The 18,600-nt window shown below is 24.0% G+C and overlaps 7 protein-coding genes across 8 annotated transcripts in view; 3 read left to right on the top strand and 4 right to left on the bottom strand.

Annotated features, from left to right (window-relative positions):
• LOC102677019 (tyrosine-protein kinase Btk29A) overlaps window positions 1–3,710 on the bottom strand; it is a 164,585-nt gene extending 160,875 nt beyond the window's left edge. Inside the window, exons 1-2 of one of the 2 annotated variants that reach the window (XM_006620453.2) lie at window positions 3,363–3,710; window positions 37–222 (exon numbers count right to left, since the gene is read on the bottom strand). In XM_006620453.2, coding sequence (XP_006620516.1) covers window positions 37–222; window positions 3,363–3,365 — 189 coding nt within the window. In that variant the 5' untranslated portion in view covers window positions 3,366–3,710. Of the gene's footprint in view, window positions 1–36; window positions 223–967; window positions 1,001–3,362 lie in introns of those variants that run through there. The other variant, XM_006620451.2, reaches the window with a different exon arrangement.
• A 357-nt stretch (window positions 3,711–4,067) lies between these two features.
• On the top strand, window positions 4,068–5,668 carry LOC102676241 (mediator of RNA polymerase II transcription subunit 7). Its single transcript, XM_006620446.2, has 3 exons — window positions 4,068–4,566; window positions 4,638–4,790; window positions 4,852–5,668. The coding sequence occupies exons 1-3, from the start codon at window positions 4,237–4,239 to the stop codon at window positions 5,050–5,052; spliced, it is 684 nt and encodes a 227-aa protein (XP_006620509.1). The 5' UTR covers window positions 4,068–4,236; the 3' UTR covers window positions 5,053–5,668.
• LOC102676387 (apoptosis inhibitor 5) lies at window positions 5,499–9,566 on the bottom strand. Its single transcript, XM_006620447.2, has 9 exons — window positions 9,340–9,566; window positions 8,934–9,095; window positions 8,690–8,855; window positions 8,456–8,616; window positions 8,185–8,382; window positions 7,914–8,105; window positions 7,463–7,846; window positions 7,227–7,380; window positions 5,499–7,099 (listed from the first exon to the last, which is right to left on the bottom strand). Exons 1-9 carry the CDS (start codon window positions 9,439–9,441, stop codon window positions 7,011–7,013), a joined length of 1,608 nt encoding a protein of 535 aa, XP_006620510.1. The 5' UTR covers window positions 9,442–9,566; the 3' UTR covers window positions 5,499–7,010.
• Window positions 9,567–10,036: 470 nt separating this feature from the next.
• Window positions 10,037–11,731, bottom strand: LOC102676523 (electron transfer flavoprotein subunit alpha, mitochondrial). The gene is made up of 4 exons (XM_006620448.2): window positions 11,488–11,731; window positions 10,832–11,161; window positions 10,287–10,739; window positions 10,037–10,213 (listed from the first exon to the last, which is right to left on the bottom strand). The coding sequence occupies exons 1-4, from the start codon at window positions 11,527–11,529 to the stop codon at window positions 10,037–10,039; spliced, it is 1,002 nt and encodes a 333-aa protein (XP_006620511.1). The 5' UTR covers window positions 11,530–11,731.
• Window positions 11,732–12,357: 626 nt separating this feature from the next.
• LOC102676655 (60S ribosomal protein L39) lies at window positions 12,358–12,895 on the top strand. Its single transcript, XM_031512850.1, has 3 exons — window positions 12,358–12,460; window positions 12,579–12,682; window positions 12,768–12,895. The coding sequence occupies exons 1-3, from the start codon at window positions 12,458–12,460 to the stop codon at window positions 12,814–12,816; spliced, it is 156 nt and encodes a 51-aa protein (XP_031368710.1). The 5' UTR covers window positions 12,358–12,457; the 3' UTR covers window positions 12,817–12,895.
• LOC102676741 (39S ribosomal protein L22, mitochondrial) lies at window positions 12,867–14,028 on the bottom strand. The gene is made up of 4 exons (XM_006620449.2): window positions 14,010–14,028; window positions 13,595–13,792; window positions 13,302–13,515; window positions 12,867–13,231 (listed from the first exon to the last, which is right to left on the bottom strand). The coding sequence occupies exons 2-4, from the start codon at window positions 13,787–13,789 to the stop codon at window positions 13,011–13,013; spliced, it is 630 nt and encodes a 209-aa protein (XP_006620512.1). The 5' UTR covers window positions 13,790–13,792; window positions 14,010–14,028; the 3' UTR covers window positions 12,867–13,010.
• A 350-nt stretch (window positions 14,029–14,378) lies between these two features.
• On the top strand, window positions 14,379–17,614 carry LOC102676876 (dnaJ homolog subfamily B member 12). The gene is made up of 8 exons (XM_006620450.2): window positions 14,379–14,796; window positions 15,239–15,389; window positions 15,558–15,703; window positions 15,771–15,911; window positions 16,012–16,142; window positions 16,216–16,331; window positions 16,526–16,689; window positions 16,822–17,614. Exons 1-8 carry the CDS (start codon window positions 14,664–14,666, stop codon window positions 16,932–16,934), a joined length of 1,095 nt encoding a protein of 364 aa, XP_006620513.1. The 5' UTR covers window positions 14,379–14,663; the 3' UTR covers window positions 16,935–17,614.
• Window positions 17,615–18,600: the final 986 nt, after the last annotated feature.

Genomic DNA, 18,600 nt, shown 5'->3' with positions numbered 1-18,600 from the left:
AAAAAAAAAAAAAAAAAAAAAAGGTAGAATACTCACCTCTCCATCGCCGTCGTAGTACACGAGATAGCGCCTCGTCAAAACGAACCAACGTTGTTTGTAATTGACAGGAGTGAAACGTTTCTTGTTCTGAGAACGTTTCACCATGAACCCCTGTCTCACCACATCCCCGCTTTTTGGCTCCACCTTCCCATCTTTCCCCGCCATACCAGATGGAGGGCCACCCTGAAAAACAAGGTTTCGATTATTATGATATAATATAAACAGAAGAAATAGAAAAATAATTATTATTATAGACGGTTTTGTGAATCGAGTGACAATGTTAGAAATTTAATAAATTGTTAAATTTAAATATTTTATAGAGATAGAAGAAATTTTTTTTTATCCTAAATTGAACTTTTAATGTTAGATCTCGTTTAATCCTAGGAATGCTAAAAGTTTAAAATTTTTAGTCTGTTAGAATTTTTAATTTGTAGAAAATATCGAGTATTATGCGAATATTCATTTATTTGAAAGGAGTTTAATGAATTAATTGACGATTAAGGAATCGAAGTGTGATTACGGATGATGAAGTAATGAAGATTTATTGTATAAAGGCATTTACTTCGCTCGATAGAAACGAAGGTAAATTCTTCATTTCTATCAAACAAGCTGCAGCACTTCGCAGAAACTAAAAGTTTCTATAACGTTAAGTTAGACGAAGACCAATTAAGCGAGTTCCGCAATGAACTTTCAATTATCTCGATAGTTCGAATTTCAGACAAGCAGTCTGGATACTTTTCGGATAAGTATCGATTAATTTTTTTCCTCCTAAAAATTTAAACGAACGTAATTTAAAATAATTTGAGACTAATTTAAAAAAGTAAAATATTCAGATCATAATACGTTTAAAATATGGAAACACAACGCGAAGAAAAATTTTAAAATCCTGTGAGCCAAATATAGATAAAAGTTTTACGGGATTCTAGACCTCCATTAAAGCCAGCATGACTCGGCCACGAAGAATTTCCATTCAAAATAGAGAGTCAGAGAATCAGGCTAAAAATCTTCGACCACATTCTCATGAGACGAACTTAGCCTTTAGCTTCTCGTTGTAACAAAACTTAAAAATCAGACGACTTTTCTTCATTTCAATCTATATGAAATGAATAAAATATTTTTTTTTATTATTTTTCTTTAAAATAATTTTTGTTTTTTATTTTTTTTTATTTACATTAATAATAATAAAACGATATTGTTAAATTCATTCGTGTAATTTGATAATCGGAATAAAAAGTTTTCTTATCTTCATTTCAAATATTTTTTCAAAAAGGTATCCATTTACAAATAAAAATCGATGGGAGATGTATTTGTATCGTGCTTATATCGATAATCAAACAAATGATTTCTTTTGGACATATACAGAGAAAACAGAAAAATAATGTGTTTAAAATAAAACAGAGATGCAGCCTAAATAAATAGCGTAAACAGTGGCTAAACACACACCACTGTTCGAAGCGAGAACGCATGTAATACACGCATTTGTCGATCGCGCACGCGCACGCGCAGAAAGTTAGATTCGCGCGTATTTGCATGTGAGTGTCAGTTCCGGTCGAGTACCTCTGGTAGGATTAAATTTTTTTTGCTATATTTTATATCACTATTACATTATATTACAAGGTAATTAATATTACCTATCAAGATAATTATTAACAAATTATTTATTAACCAGTTAACAAATTCTTTTTAGATTGAATTTTTTATAAAAAGATTTAAAATTGATTTGACGTTAATCAATTGGAATAATGGAATAAAATTTTAATTAAAATATGATTAATATGATTTTTATATTTCTTAATATAAATATTGTATGCTGTTTTCCAAATTTCATATTAATTTATGATAAAAAAAAAGAGTATAATTTTTTTAAAACAGATTGTAATGACAATATAAAACTGATTATAATGATTCGAGCATTTATTAATATGAATGCACGATACTAAGTACTCGAGCACTCAACTCCCCAGTAAATATCTACTTCCAGTGAATTTCTTTTGTAACTCATGTCTCTGAAATTTTAAAGGTCCACCTAAACCGCGACGTCTTTTGAATTTCCGCCCGTCTCATACTTTCCATTTACTTCTTGGAAATGGAAGAGAAAAGAAAGATGCGATACACTGAACAAAATTAAAGACAAATTCATTAAATTTTAAGAGAACTTTCAATTGAAAAAAATTCATTTTAACGCATTTAAATGACATTCGATTTTTGAAATGTTTTTTGAATATAGAAAAATTATTATTTTTTGTAAATATACGAAATAAAATAAAAGGATAAAACAATTCTATCATGAATCAATATATTGGGATTTAATCTTTTAATCGTGCATATTAATATTGAAGCATTATTTAATTTATTTATTATTTTATTATAAAATATAAAAAGTTATAAAGAAAAAAAAAAGATATATAACAAGTAAAAAAATCGAGTTGTAATAAAAATATGTAATATAAATAATAAAAATAATAATTATGATATATTAATCTATTATAATATAATAATTTAATAAATAATAATATGTATATATATTATAAATTCTGTAAATATAAAATTATAAAAATTTAAATAAACAAAATATAATTCGATATATATAAAAAATCAAATATATTTATTAATAAATTTGTTTATATATTTTATTAAAATAATTAATAATTATTTAATTAAAATAAATTTCGGCCATTTTAATTATTCGTTTACTCTATCGTTTTATAACGATTCCCAAATGTATATTATTTTTGAAAAAAAAAACAATTTTATGAACAAAACTCGTTCATCTTCTAATATAAATTATAGAAAATGATTCGTTTTATAATCTTCATCTAAAATTTTTAATTTTTAATTTTCTTTATTCTTTATAAATTAATAGGAATTAATCTTTTAAAAATTATATTTATTATATATATTAAATATTATATATATTTTATATAATATTTAAAAAAAACTTCATCTTTATCTTAATTTATTTTTTTTAAGACTAAAATAATGTTACATATATGATTTTTTAAATATTAAACTGATACTACTTATATGAGCCACCCTGTATACACACTGTGCATAAACTCTGAATCAAATTCTATTCTTTGTTTTGATCGTAATTTAGGATTTTTCGAAAAATTTATATTAGTTTATAAGTGTTTGATTATAAAAGAAAACAATCACACAAAGGCATTCTCCTTGAAATTATGAGACATAACAGAACAGTGAGATCAACGACAACGCGATAGTTTGTGGTTATCCTGACACTCGGCTATATGAATATTTCTATGTGAAAGTTTAGTTGCAATAACATTGATTTATATAAAATTTATAACAGAAAATCAACTTACCATGCACTAGAGTACTGCTACCACCTCGCAATTTCAATACTTGTCAGAAACATGACCGGTGCCCAAACAAAGAATTCACGTGGAACGAACGCATACACACACCGACAATCTGTCAAACGAAGACGTTGGAAATTCACAAGATAGCAGGAAATACCTCACTACGTTAGTAAAGCATTTATCCGAAATATCATCACACCATGAGAAAGATTTTTTAACCAAAAAACAAACAATATCCACACGTTCACTCTTTTGTTTTGCTACTTAAACAACGAAAATCCCTAATCTGAGTTCGACGTCCTGCTGGCATTAACGTATTAACTGGCCAACAGAGAATACCTGTTGACTCATTTTAAAAAAACAAAATGGCGGATTTGAAGGCTACATTATATGTTGTTTTGTTTTAATTATACATTTATTTAATTTTTATTAATTCGTGCTGAAAATTTTGCAAAAAGTGCATAAATATTTTGATTAATATGATATTTGCAAAAAAAAAGTATTAATAAAAAAATATGTTGAATTGTGAAATTACATTAATGTAACCTAAAATAAAATATTAATATATTAGTGTGAAACTAGATTTTGTAGTTTAATTTTGTAATTTATAAATATAGTTTTTGTAATATTACTATAAATTATTGTTTTTTATATTATAAATATTAAATAAACGGAAAATAAATTGTGTAAAAAAAAAAAAATGGCGACTACGCGCGAAATTACAGACATGCGCACTGACGTTAATATTCCAATCAGTTTGACAACAGTCAAGTTCTTCTAGATGAATTTAACCTCCTACATATTTATATTGAAAAACTCCTATTTTAAGTGAAATTATTCCTTATTTTTTATTGAATCGATATTACACATATTAAAAATGGCAGCACCAGAGGCAATACAAGTCAGTTCTCTTCCTCTACCTCCAGTTCAGTATATTAATTTGTATACAGACGAAAATGTTCGTCGAGGCAGAGCACCAAGACCACCACCGCCAATACACGATACTTATTCGATGTTTGGAAATGTATTTAACGCAGATGATACAATTATTAGACCTCTCGAAGCTCAAGGAATTAAAAGGTTATATCCTCAGCATTTTGATCGACGACGAGAGTTGAAAAAATTGAACCACTCATTGCTTGTTAATTTTTTGGATCTAATAGATTTGCTCGTACAGTGTCCTGATAGTCCAAGACGTGCAGAAAAAGTATTATAATATATTATAATATATCATTTTAGCATAAAACAAATAGTCAATGTTTATGTTATTGTTTACAGGTGGAAGATCTTAGTTTATTATTTATTCACATTCATCACTTATTAAATGAATTCAGGCCACATCAAGCAAGAGAAACATTAAGAGTAATGATGGAATTGCAACGTAGACAGCGTATAGAAACAGCACTTAGATTTCAGAAACATTTAGAAAAGGTATGATTTTTAATTAATATTGGCACAATGTGCATTTCAAATTATAATAATTTTTTTATAGGTACAAGAAATTTTACAACATGCATTGCAGATGTTACCAGACACTTCAGAATTGGATTCTAAATTAGCAATAAATACAGATGCTATGGAATCTGTTGATAATTTAGGTTCTGAACAACAAACTCCAGATCCATGTAATCCATGTGATCGTATTATGTGCAAAACAATAGATGATATGATTTCAACGAATGGATTATATTGAAATTTCTTTTTTAAGGATGTACTGTAAAAATTATTGTAATTATAATTGTAAGATATATTGTAATAATAATTTTAGAAGTGTAGTATATTTATTAAACAACAGGTACAAATCTTCTGTACAATTTATCTGCTTCATTACATATATTAAAAAGACAATATAATTTAAATCAATAGCTTTTATTCTTCTAATAATATTGCAATAAATTTACTAAAGTAATGCTTACATATTTGAAATCATAATAAACAAAAATAATATTTTTAAAATGTTACAATATATTAATACATACAAGTAAATTTTTATATAATTATGTAATTGACAAATTACAAAACATTTGTATTAAATATTAATTAAAACACATAAATATTCGATAATTGTAAATTTTTCACAAATAGTTTAATTAACTGTGTAATAACACTCGATATTGGGCATAAAAAATACAACATATATTATGCAATATTATTATTTATTAAATTAAATGATAATATATTCATGAATTATTATTATATTATTATTAGCATTACACAATTTTTATTCAATGGTGGATAGGAAAAGGACACAATATGTTTTTAAACTCACCTTACAAAACAGCTACCATGAATATACAAATAAAAGATAATATACAACCATGCCTCAATTCCTGAAAAGAATAAAGTTATAATCTTTCCTTATTAAACTTCCTCCTTGATCTGGTAATCTGTAATCAAAAAATGATTATTTTTGCTCTGCTTTGCTATCCATTCAACAAGAATCACATACAGCATCTGCAAAATAAAAAGTATGCAATAAAAATTATATCTTTACTTCTATATAATCAAAGAAACTTTTAGACTTGTATTATATTTTTCATTTATATTTATAAATTTATAAAAGATTTTAATAATTTTATATTGCTTTTATACTTAAATCAATTATTTTAATAAAAAAAATTTATTTAATTGATAAAAAAGCTAAATATTTTATACTGTAGAATAGAAATAATAAATAAAAAATATGTAAATGTAGTTGTAAATATAACTAATATAATTTGAGAAATTGAAAACAAAAGGTCTCTTTAAGTTTCTTTGATTTTATTATATTTTCAAAAGATATTCCATTTGGCGTTTCTTCAATTATTCCAATCGTCGCTTTCCTGTTGGCAAAAGAAATAAAAAATGTTATCTAGAAAGAGGAATAGGAAGAACTAGGAAATACAGGAATACATTTTGATACTATTTTAACATCTAGAGTTGTTGTGGAAGAAAGAAATTGTCTGTCTTTTGCAAATACGTGTAACACCAGTGTCCATGTCATAGCACAAACCGGTCATTGTACAGTATGAATTTTTAAATATTCTCTATATGAAATTTTTGGTTCTGATATTTGATAATTCTTCATTTCAAATGATTCACATACTGTGTCCTTGCACCATTTTCTCGTCATTATTTTATTTGTTGTATTGCCTGTTAAAGTACCTGATTAATAGTTTCATAATAAACACTTCTTGAAGTTCATGATGTCATCTTGCTCACTTCTTCCCACGTATTTATTCACTTTTTCCAAACTCAAGTTTCTCCAAATTGTATTTTTCATTTGTTTAACAATAAAAAAATTGTCATAACACAATTAGTATATTATTTTCACACCAATCTTCTCTTCTTTAAATGTCAATATTTCATTATGACAATTGTTAGTGATTACCACTGTGTTCAGTGAATTATTGATCCTTATAATTTTGTGTTTGAAACTTGTATGTATGGTGTGTACTTAAAGCTTTCACAAGAAAACACTTTCTTTACACTAAGATTTATCGAACAAAAAAGTTGTATTTCCTTTGTCACTTTTTTTAAAAAGCACTTTCTGTAAATAATCACTTTTACATTCTTCATTTTTATATGTACATTTTACAGGCCTGATATAGTTTTTATATTATTGCAGCTTTTACCATTTCATGCTTTTTAAAAATTTAAATAATCAGAAAGTTAGTAAAAATTTTTTCTCCACGTTCCACGACCTCGCGGTCTATAACCACCTCGACCACCTGACCTATTTCCTCTAAATCTACCTCGACCTATAATAAAGTGAAAGAAATAATAATAAATAATAAGATGAAAGAAAATTCTTTTTTTATATTCTTTTTCTTATGATCTTTAACTAATATTTTGAAAAATAATAATGTTTTTTTTTTATTAAATTACCATAATTTGATGATATGTTTGAACTATATTTTCCACTAGGAGGAGTATATAATTCCCTTTTACTTTTATCCTCTTTACTTCGTTTATTAGAATTGCTGTCATTTCCAAATGTAATTGGTGTATGTCTCTTCTGAGCAGATGAATGCTTTTCATTCTAAAATAATGATAAAAAAAAAAATTAAGATATTTAATAAAATATATTTTTAAAAAAAAATTAGAACTAGTTTAATATGTACCTTTTTGTCATTAGCTGTTGTTTTCCATGAAAGATGTATAACACTTTTAAAACTGGGTGGTGAATGAAATAAATCTTTGATTAAAGTATTAATATTATTTGTTGTTTTCAAAGCAACAACTTTTAATTGATTCTCCTCTGACTTTAATTCTTCTTCTGATTTTCCACTAATTGCCTCTCGTAATTTTTTTATATAACCTTGAATACCACGTGCAAAATACTGTAATCTTAATCTAAATTCCTTAAGCTGCTCTGGATCTTTCATTAAAAATTCTGGTGTTTGCTTGCATAATTTATGAAAAGCATACATGAGACATTCAACATGACTAAACTGTAATTGTGGTACTTCCGTTATTTCTGTGACTGGAGGTAGTGGCATATATGTCTAAAAAATATTAAAATATTATTAATATTCTCTAAATAAAATATATATTTTCAATGATATTACTTACAATAAGAGTATTATAAAGTTGTTGTACTTTTTCTTCTGGCTTATCAATTGTGCCACAAAATACAGCTAATTCAGCAAGAAGTTTTAATAACTCCAATTGTACATCTCTTCCATCAGGTGAAGTAATTAAAGAAAGATGCGGTAAAACTTGTATACAAATATAAGAAACAAAACGTGATGAATCTATTTGAGACTAAAAAGTAAATACATTATTGTAAATTTCATAAATAAACACAAAATGACTTTTAAAAATTTGATTAGATTATATTTACACTAAAGAATGGAAGTGCATGTTTAATACATTGTACAAGTCTATTCCACTGTTCAACATTAGTATGTTTGAATGGTTCAGACAATTCAGCTTGTTCAACTGTAATATCTACTAATTCTTGCTGTCCACTAATTGTTGTACCTAATCTGGTCCATGCAAGAACTTCCATAATACTGTGAAATTCATCAGCAGTAACATCCTAAATATGGAAGTATTACAAAAATTATATAAGTTAAAAAAATTATATAACTATAATTATAAAAAAATCATACTTGTAACACTTTTTTGCATTCTGAAATTAAAAGGTCTTCTGGTTCTTTAGTAATAATATCATGACCTATTGCTTTTAATTTTGTTGCTAGGAACTTAATGCAACGCTCACGTGTTCCATCATCACCATTAATAATCTGACTAAAAAATCCACTTATTGTACCTATAGAAAAAAATAATGAAATGCAATTAACATTTCAAAAGTCTAATAATAAATGATTATATATTAATAATACCTCTTGGATCTGTCTTCATAAGAGACATAACACTATTATGAACTACAGCTAATTCAGATGGATCTTCAGCTTGAAGTAATTGAGCTAAAATATCTGCAATTCTAGCTGTATGTTCCTTATTATCTTTACATAATGCAGGTAAATCTTTAATTGCTTGTTTCCTGATCTAAAAATAAATTATAAAATTTTATATTTTTTACATATACATTATATATTAATATTATAAATAATAAAAAAAATATACAGCCATATCCTCATCTTCACAAAGATCTAAATGGGCATCTATAGCCTGATCAGCCAATTTTGGGAAATATTTAAAAAACCTTGCAATGAATTGTGATGCTAATCGTTTTTCTTTAGGTGATCCTTTCACTGCTGTTAGAATCTCTAAATATTCTTTTTCATGCTGTAATATTCAAATAAAAATTTAATAATATTTACTATTTCTTCTGATTAATTATTTATGTACAATTGAATCACTTCCATGGTATCAAAAATACCATTCAATGAATTTGAAATTAATAAAATATTTGCAAATATTAAAAATACAAGAAAATAAAATATGTATTTTATGCTTATAAATACAAAAAATTATAAAAGATAGAAATGAGTAAATGTGGTTATTCAATATAACCAAGTTTGTAGACTACCTCGGCTAATTTATCTTTGGCATCAGCCAAAATGCCAAAATTTTTGTATAATTTTTCGATACTGTCCATACTCATGATAAAATTATTATCGAATTTCCACATCTAAAGACACAAAACATATAAATACGATTTTACACTCAAAAATAGGTAATCTAGCCGGCCATGCACCACGCCAAGAAACGACAAAGATGGCAGCCGTTCCATATACATATATATATAACCAAAGTATGAAAGGACGGGCATTCATGGTGGCGTTCAAGTCGAAAATTATACATGTATGCGATAAATATTATCAAAATTACTACGTTGATTAAATATTTATATAAAATTTCTTGGAAGTTTTTTCATTTTCTCAGAACATTTTCTTGAAAAAAATTTCTTGAAAAAAATTCTTGAAAGTTTTTTCATTTTCTGAAACTGAGAATGTAATAATATATTATTATGAAATTTAAAAAAAATCTCATGATACCATATTTAATGCTACAACCTAAAATACAATTTACTAAAATAAAGACAATATAATTAATCTTAAATTATTAATACATAAAATTAAAATAGATAATTAAAGCACATATATTTTAAATCGTATAAAAATTTATTATTTTCTAAGAACATTTTGTATATATATATATATATTTATAGATATTATATTATTAGATATTATAACAAAAATATTTATAAAATATTATATCAAAATTTACAATTTTTCCGTGAGTTCAGGAACAGCCTTAAATAAGTCAGCAACTAAGCCATAATCAGCTACTTGAAAGATAGGTGCTTCTGGATCCTTATTAATCGCAACAATTGTCTTTGAGTCTTTCATACCAGCAAGATGCTGAATTGCTCCAGAAATTCCAACAGCAATGTATAAGTTCTATATAATATAAATTAAAATATAAATAATTTTTTAATAATAATAATTATATGTAATTAGAAATGAAACTTACTGGAGCAACAATTTTTCCAGTTTGTCCTACTTGTAAATCATTAGGCACAAAACCAGCATCAACAGCAGCACGAGATGCACCAACTGCAGCATTAAGTTTATCTGCTAAAGTATATAATAATTTGAAATTCTCACCAGATTTCATTCCTCTTCCTCCAGATATAACAACTTTTGCAGATGTTAATTCTGGTCTATCAGATTTAGATAACTCCTGTTTAATGAATTCTATCAATTGTGATTTATAATCACCAACTGGTGCAGTTTCACACTTGGCATTACCTCCTTCTAAAGGTGTAGCTTCAAATGAAGTACCTCTTACTGTAACTATTTTTACATTGTCTTTACATTTTAAAGTTTGAATTGCATTTCCTGCATAAATAGTACGGATAAATGTATCAGTTGATTTAATATCAATAATATCACTTACTGGGGACACATCTAATTTAGCTGCAATCTTAAAAAATAAAATTTATATATGAATTACAAAAAAATATTTCATAATTGCATATAAAAATAAAAAAAATAGTCTTTTAAATTGATACTTACTCTTGGTAATAATGCTTTACCAAAAGCAGTGGCACCAGTTAAAATATGGGTAAATTTATATTCATTTTGAATTGCAAGAATCAAAGGAGTTAATGCCTCTGGGAAAAATCCTTTAAAAGCATCACTATCTGCGATCAAAACTTTAGATATACCATTAGCTTTACTAACACTTTGTGCAACTCTATCACATTTGCTACCAGCAATTAAAACTGTTATATCTCCACCAATTTTTTTTGCTGCACTTAAAGTATTACAAGTAATAGGTAATAATGATTCATTATTATGTTCTGCGATAACTAATGTAGATTCATAGCGTGCCAGTAAGCCATACTAAAATATTAAATAATTAAATATTTAATTAAATATTTTGTTTTCTTTGAACAAACAATTTAGAATTTCATTTTAATTTATATTATTTTTATTATTAATGATATTAAAAAGATATATAATTCTATATAAAATTAATATTTTTTAAATTAATGATTACATTTATTTAAAAAAATATATATTTTATAAATAAAAAAAAAACATTGAAATATTATAGATAATAAAAATTTATACTTTGTTGATAAAAAAAGAATTACATATATTAATCAATTAAGAATTAAAGGTTAAAACAAATAAGAATCAAGAAAATTGAATCTCTTGATACTCACTTTATTTGCAATTCGAAATGTTCTAAAATAAGTAGCGAACATTTTTTTATAATTTTTAATGTTTCAGCTTTTAATGTTTCAGATATTTAGTTAAACAATAACTAAGGAAATACTTAATTCAAGTTAATTTTATAATAATTAAATTGTATAATAAAGTCCAAAGTTCAATCAAAAAAAAATAATCAAAAAATAAAAATAATCAAAACAATATCTCTAAATCGTAATAATAAAATCTAAAGTTCAATCAATCAAATAATCAAAAAATAAAAAAATATTTCCTATTTCTTTTAATACATTTTTTTAATATAAATAAAATATATTATGATAATGAAAAAGATATGTATAAATAATATGATGATATATAATATATAAATATATAATATAATTTATTGTTACATATAATGTTTTAAAATATAAATATTTTAATTATTTTATTTAAATAAACTAGATTTGATTTTATTTATTAAAATAAAAATTTTTATATGATGCATTTTAGTAAATATATTTTATAAATATATAATAAATATATTGTGAAAATATACACATATTTATAAAGATGTATATTTTAAATCAATTTAAAATAATATTAATTTTGAAACTAAAATATTTTTTTTTATTATTAAATATTATTATTAATTTTATTATTAAATAATTGTTAAAATTAACATTAATAATTCTAAATTATAAAATTTAAATATTTTTAATTATTTTAAATTCTAAAACTTATTAGTTAAATTATATTAAAATTAATATTATTAAAATTAATATTATATTTATATATTTATGATAATATTTAAAATATTTATCTAATATATATTATTTTATTTTATATAAAAATTTTATTTAATATTTATTACTAAATATTTAGTAGTTTTGGTAACTTTTATATAGTGAAATTTTAATATTGGAAATCCTGTTTAGTGTAGTACGCAGTCAACTTGGCCATTTCATCAGTTGCTATACGGACAAAATGGTAAGGTTGAAATAAAGTTATTTAATCTAATAATTAATTTAACATCCTATAAAATATATCTATATAATTATTAGAATATTACATTTAAGAAATATATGAATTTTGTTATTTATTTCAGTCGGCTCACAAAACATTTATTATCAAACGAAAACTTGCTAAGAAATTAAAACAAAACAGACCGATTCCGCAATGGGTCAGAATGCGAACTGGCAATACTATTAGGTAAAAATCATTAAAATACATATTTGTATTTTCATTTAATCTATTATTTATTATTATATATACATATATATATATATAATTTTAGATATAATGCTAAACGGCGTCATTGGAGAAGAACCAAGTTGAAACTATAAAATAAATTTATGTATTTGCTTCACATTTATTATAATATATTAATTATTAATTTTTAAATAAATTCTAATTGTAACATTATGTTTACATCTTATATTTATAAAAATTTATTTTTTTAATTATAACACGAATTTTATATCAATTAATAACTTCAGAAAAAAAATGAATTATTTATTTACATATATTTATATACATATTATAATGAATTATATATTTTACGGTGATGCATTTCTTCCATCCATTCTTTCAATAATTCGTCACCACTTTTAGGTGCTGGTAAGTAATAATGTTTTGGTGGTTTTCCTTCTTCTAAACGTACAAAGTAATTAGTATATCTATAATGTACTATTCCAACTCTTGCTCTAGCATGACGTCGTACTCCTTTTAATGTTTCACCTTTTGTTGCAAAAGATTCAGCTGAAAAATTAATTGAAATAATATGATATTCCTAATATATTTGAATATATTTTATAATTAATATACTGACCAACCCATAAATTACTTTTGAATTCAATATCATGTTCTTCCACAGCCATCTTTTGTGCCTCTAAGATCACTTCTTTGGCTATAGCTGCACCTTTTTTCTTTAAAAAGCTCAATTGTTTAACAGCTTCATCTACAGACATACCTCTTACAAAAGAAGCTATATACCACATTTTCAATGGACTATATTTTATGTTTTTTTTTACATGACAAACATACTGTAAAATATAAATTTAGAAAATACTTATATTTAATTGGTAAAATAAAATTATTTAATTATTAATAAATTATACTTACACCTGGCCTTTTTTCTTCATCTGGTTTTTGTGGAGGAAAAACAACATTATTGTATTTAAGAAAACCTTCTGTTTGATTATCATCATCGGACTTAAAAAAATAATATGATCTTTGTATACTAGATAGAAAATTCGAATTATTTGTTTTAAGTAATCTATACGATATAAATCGTACACATTGTTTTATATTCTGCATCTTCTATAAAGATGAAAAAATATACATCAAAATTATGAATTAATTTATTAAAATTATTTTTTTTATAAATATTATATTAAAACATTTATAAAAAAATAATTCATATAATTTATTTTTAATATAAATATTTATAAAATAATAAAAGATAACCTTTTAAAATCAAAGTACATTATAAACAAATGCTAGTTAAATATCAATTAAACATATTATATATACTTACATTTTTTATAATATATAAATATTTAGAAATTATGTGACAAAAAATTTCTAATTAATATTCTATTATATATATATAATAAAGAAATATTTTCAAGTATTGTCTTCAAAACATATCTATTCAAAAAACACTAGTTATTATTGACAGAAATATTTTAACCTGACATACAAAGTTAGAGTATTTATTTTATGACAAATTATTATTTCATTTATAAAAATTAAAAATTGTTCATTATAAAATAATTAATTTTTATTACATAAAAAATAAAAAGTTATTTCATTTAATTAAAGAAAGATCAATATTAAGTTTTAAAAATCGATACTGTGTCTTTTTATTTACTTTTTTTTATAATTCATTTTCTATTATTATTAATAAAATTGTTTTTTTATAAATAAATTTCATTCGAGTAGACATTTTGATTGGTTGATATTAGAGTCAAATTGTCAGATATGTCAGCAGAAATAATAATCAGTATATTATAAGCAGCACCTACGTATCGTCACTTACACGTAGTCGAATGCTCTACTTTGTATCGTGTTCATGACGCAACTTATTAAATTGCTATGGCGGAGAATTAGTGTGTGATTAAATCTATTTACTATTTTGCTCCGTCATTGCGTTAGTATAAAGTTTAATTCGGTCTTTAAAAAAAAAATCATGGATAGTAATAAAGATGAGGCGGAGCGATGTATGGAACTTGCAGAACTATATCTACGAGAAAAAAAGTACGAGGAGGCAGAAAAATTTGTACGTAAAGCATTAAAACTATATCCAATGAAAAAAGCAGAAGGTAAGTTGACAAAAATTTATTTCAACCAGTATAGAATATCAATCAATCGCTTTTTATTTTTTATTTTATCCATTCATAAAATTGTCATTACATTGAAAGAAATTTACACCGTATTTTTGAGTTTCAACAAGATTATGTTATAAAATTATTATATATTTATTATACATTATTATTTTTTTAGAAATTATTTTAATGTTTATTGAGTTTAAAAAGCAATTTCTATAGTTGTACAAAAATAAAATTTCATTTATATTTACTATTATGATGTGAATTTATCATTATGTAAATTATTATTAAAAAAAAGTAGTAGTGAATAAATAAAAATTGTAATATATGTAAATAAAAATAAAAAATTGATAATGAAAAAAAATTTATGTAATTATATGAAATATAAAATACTTATAATTTATTAATTATAATCATTAATTATAAATATTTACAGATGTTTTAACAAAAGTGACAATGTTATCAAAACAAAATCAAAAGTCTGAATCTGAACCTACACTTAGGAAACGTCAAACTGCATCTAAAGAAACCACACATACTCAAGCTTCTAGTGATTATACAAAGGAGCAACTTGAACACATTAAAAGGTATTTATATTAATTAATTAATTAAACAAAATTCTGAAATTTTAAAAACATCAATGTAAACAAAATATTTAAAATATAATAATAAAATTTATTATTTTATTCTGATATTTATAATCTAATATTTTTTCTTATTATTAATAAACTTCAATATAATTTATTTGTTTGCAGAATCAAAAAATGTAAAGATTATTATGAAATTTTGGGTGTAAATAAAGATGCAACTGATAGTGATATTAAGAAAGCATATAAAAAATTAGCACTTCAGTTACATCCAGATAAAAATAAAGCACCAGGTGCTGCTGAAGCCTTTAAAGGTAAATGATAATTAAAATATATTTGCAACAAATTTATTATAACAAATTGTAATTTACATATACACAGCTATTGGAAATGCTGTTGCTATATTGACTGATGTCGAAAAGAGAAAGCAATATGATATGTATGGTCCTGAGGAAGAAAGACTTCAAAGTGCTCAAGCTCATCAAAATCACTCACATTATAATTATACAAGAGGATTTGAAAGTAAGATTATTATAATGTGTTTATTTTTTTTATAGAATTATTTCATATCATAAATTCTTATAAATATCTAAATAATACTGATTAAATTAATTTTTTTTAGCTGACATAACAGCAGAAGAATTATTTAGTATGTTCTTTGGAGGTGGATTTCCACAACAAGAATTTTATATGAGACGTTCTGGTAGATGGGCAAGACAACAAGATGCACAAGCTCAACATGCTCACTCTCAAGTATGAAAAAAATTATATTTATTTATACTTTAATTAAATATATGATTATTTTAACAAATATTATGATTTTTAGCAAGCAAATGGATATACCACATTCCTTCAAATGTTACCTGTGCTATTATTAATATTGTTAACTATGATGAGCAGTTTCTTTATATCAGATCCTGTATATAGCTTGCATTCTAACGCGTAAGTGTATTTACAAATATTTATCGACGAATAACGATGAATAAATTAGTTTTAATTAATAATTCTATGTGATGTTTCAATTCTATTACTTATGCTTTATTTTCTCGGCTTTTGTCTCTGGTATATTTTATTTCAAACAAGAGTGATTGATTTGTATGAAAGGGATTATATGCACATTTTAAATTTGTGCGCAGAAAATATTCTGTACTGAGAACAACTCAAGGATTAAAGGTGCCCTACTATGTCAAAGAAAACTTTCATACTGAATATCAAGGCAGCTTACGTAGACTAGAAATTTCTGTTGAAGAAGAATACCTGAATAATTTGAGACATGCCTGTTTTAGAGAGAAAAGTTATAGTAAGTATTTTATTTAATTGATTTTTAAATGCCCCAATATAGCAGAGTATTGTTGCTCTTAGAAATAATGAAAAAAGGCTTTAATAGTCGAGAAATATATATCTTTGGATACATTGTTTCTTTAATCCCTAGGAGAAACAATGATGTGGAAAGCAAGAAACTTTGGAGATCAAGAATTATTTTTCAAAGCTAAAAATATTGAAACACCTTCATGTAAGAAGGTACAAGAATTACAAGGAGCATAGCGACGTTATGTTATTGAATAGAATTTTGTTGTAGATAGGTGTATATTATATTTACACATATGTAGTTACTATTGGATGAAATGAAGAATATCAAATATTATAATTCATATGCGAATATATTATATATCTTCGCATCAAAATTGAAAAATGATATTCTTCTTGGTCCATGAATTTTTACATAGGCCGTTTAAGCTGTTTGTTCCATATATTCAAATTGTAAATTAATATAGGATTCATTATAGTAGCGAGTATGATGAATTCCAATATGGTACATGAATCTATCATATAATATAATTAAGGTAACATATTTCAAATTCATTAGATTGAATCATATAATTTTAAAATATAAAAATCATATGTTGATTAATTTATATGCATTGTTAATCAGGATTATTTATGTTCCATTATTACGACACGAGGAGAAATAGCTGATTGATATAGTAAGTGATAAATATTAATTTTGAAGATTTTAAAATATTTCTAATTATTTATACTTATTGAAAGAATTTGTTCATTAAAATTTTAATTCAATTTTTGCCGTATTACTTAGATAAATAGCAATATTAAATTGAAAGTTTTTCAATCCTAACACATAATGATTTTGACGATTTTGATAAAAATATTGTTGCAATATTAAAATTGCTTGTACACAGAAAATTTAGGAATAAAGATTTAAAAAACTCATTTAAATTATATATGAAAATAAAAAAATGTAAGAGAAAATGAATGAAATTAATACATGCATTTCTTTTAAACAAGAATAAAACTTAATTTTAATATTGAAAAAACACATTTAGTTTGTAAGGTCTAAGTTGTGGATAATATCGAAATTCATGTAAATTTTTTTTTTGCATTAAAAGATAATCTATTACACAGTATTAAATAATGTAGAAAGTTATTAATGTTATATAAAATTTTATGGACACAATATTACACTGGATACATTCCTTTTGTTATTATGAGAAATGCACGATATATTACAAGCAACTAAAGAACATAGTAATTGTGACACATATTTACATTCATGTATATTATTTTTTACTTGAAAAATTTATGTAATTCAAATTAAAGGAAAAAAAGCATACATATTATTATGAAAAATGAATAATAAGCAATTTTGATTGAGTTACAGTCATATCACATACATCATCGCGTCGTAAATTTTTATATGGGCATAAAGTTGAAAAAAAAAAGAAATTCCTATCAACCTGATAAATGATCACTTATGTTTGTTCTTATTTATAAATTATAATGTACATGGATAACATGAGATAGTTGACCAATATATTTATCTTGAGAAAATATTTTTTTTTGTGTGATGTTGGAATTTTTCGGTACTAATTGTTGTCTTTATAATAATCCCAAACTGTTGAACTTTTTGAAATCGTTCGAGAATAACATTTGAAACATTTATGCGAATCAGTTTAACTGAACTGCACATATCAAATTTATTTTATAATTTGGCCAACTCTTATACGTTTAATAGCACTTATTTATCTAAATCATTACATGTATGTTATATAAATATATATGTCAAAGTATTTTAATTAGCTAAAATAAAAGAATTTTAAAAATTAATCAATTTGAAAATTTATCAACTTTTTAAAATTATTAATTATTGATAATTTTGAAAGACTGATATATAGATATAATAATGCTTTCATTA

The sequence above is a fragment of the Apis dorsata genome, unplaced genomic scaffold, assembly GCF_000469605.1.
Source record: "Apis dorsata unplaced genomic scaffold, Apis dorsata 1.3 scaffold_517, whole genome shotgun sequence".
In the NCBI taxonomy this organism is placed as follows: domain Eukaryota; kingdom Metazoa; phylum Arthropoda; class Insecta; order Hymenoptera; family Apidae; genus Apis; species Apis dorsata.
The sequence above is the reverse complement of the archived record's forward strand: the minus strand, read 5'-3'. Positions and strand labels throughout refer to the sequence as shown.

Coding starts and splice junctions, on each gene's coding strand:
- LOC102676387 (XM_006620447.2), bottom strand. CDS start 9,441: ATGTGGAAATTCGATAATAATTTTATCATGAGTATGGACAGTATCGAA. Junction 9,096..9,339: donor CCAAAGATAAATTAGCCGAG/GTAGTCTACAAA, acceptor TGAATATTACAG/CATGAAAAAGAATATTTAGA. Junction 8,383..8,455: donor AATGCAAAAAAGTGTTACAA/GTATGATTTTTT, acceptor TTCCATATTTAG/GATGTTACTGCTGATGAATT.
- LOC102676523 (XM_006620448.2), bottom strand. CDS start 11,529: ATGTTCGCTACTTATTTTAGAACATTTCGAATTGCAAATAAA. Junction 11,162..11,487: donor CATTTCGAATTGCAAATAAA/GTGAGTATCAAG, acceptor TTAATATTTTAG/TATGGCTTACTGGCACGCTA. Junction 10,214..10,286: donor CTGGAAAAATTGTTGCTCCA/GTAAGTTTCATT, acceptor TATATTATATAG/AACTTATACATTGCTGTTGG.
- LOC102676741 (XM_006620449.2), bottom strand. CDS start 13,789: ATGCAGAATATAAAACAATGTGTACGATTTATATCGTATAGATTACTT. Junction 13,516..13,594: donor ATGAAGAAAAAAGGCCAGGT/GTAAGTATAATT, acceptor TATATTTTACAG/TATGTTTGTCATGTAAAAAA. Junction 13,232..13,301: donor CAAAAGTAATTTATGGGTTG/GTCAGTATATTA, acceptor TTAATTTTTCAG/CTGAATCTTTTGCAACAAAA.
- LOC102676655 (XM_031512850.1), top strand. Junction 12,683..12,767: donor CGAACTGGCAATACTATTAG/GTAAAAATCATT, acceptor ATATAATTTTAG/ATATAATGCTAAACGGCGTC.
- LOC102676876 (XM_006620450.2), top strand. CDS start 14,664: ATGGATAGTAATAAAGATGAGGCGGAGCGATGTATGGAACTTGCAGAA. Junction 14,797..15,238: donor TCCAATGAAAAAAGCAGAAG/GTAAGTTGACAA, acceptor AAATATTTACAG/ATGTTTTAACAAAAGTGACA. Junction 15,390..15,557: donor CAACTTGAACACATTAAAAG/GTATTTATATTA, acceptor ATTTGTTTGCAG/AATCAAAAAATGTAAAGATT.
- LOC102676241 (XM_006620446.2), top strand. CDS start 4,237: ATGGCAGCACCAGAGGCAATACAAGTCAGTTCTCTTCCTCTACCTCCA. Junction 4,567..4,637: donor GTCCAAGACGTGCAGAAAAA/GTATTATAATAT, acceptor TATTGTTTACAG/GTGGAAGATCTTAGTTTATT. Junction 4,791..4,851: donor TTCAGAAACATTTAGAAAAG/GTATGATTTTTA, acceptor ATTTTTTTATAG/GTACAAGAAATTTTACAACA.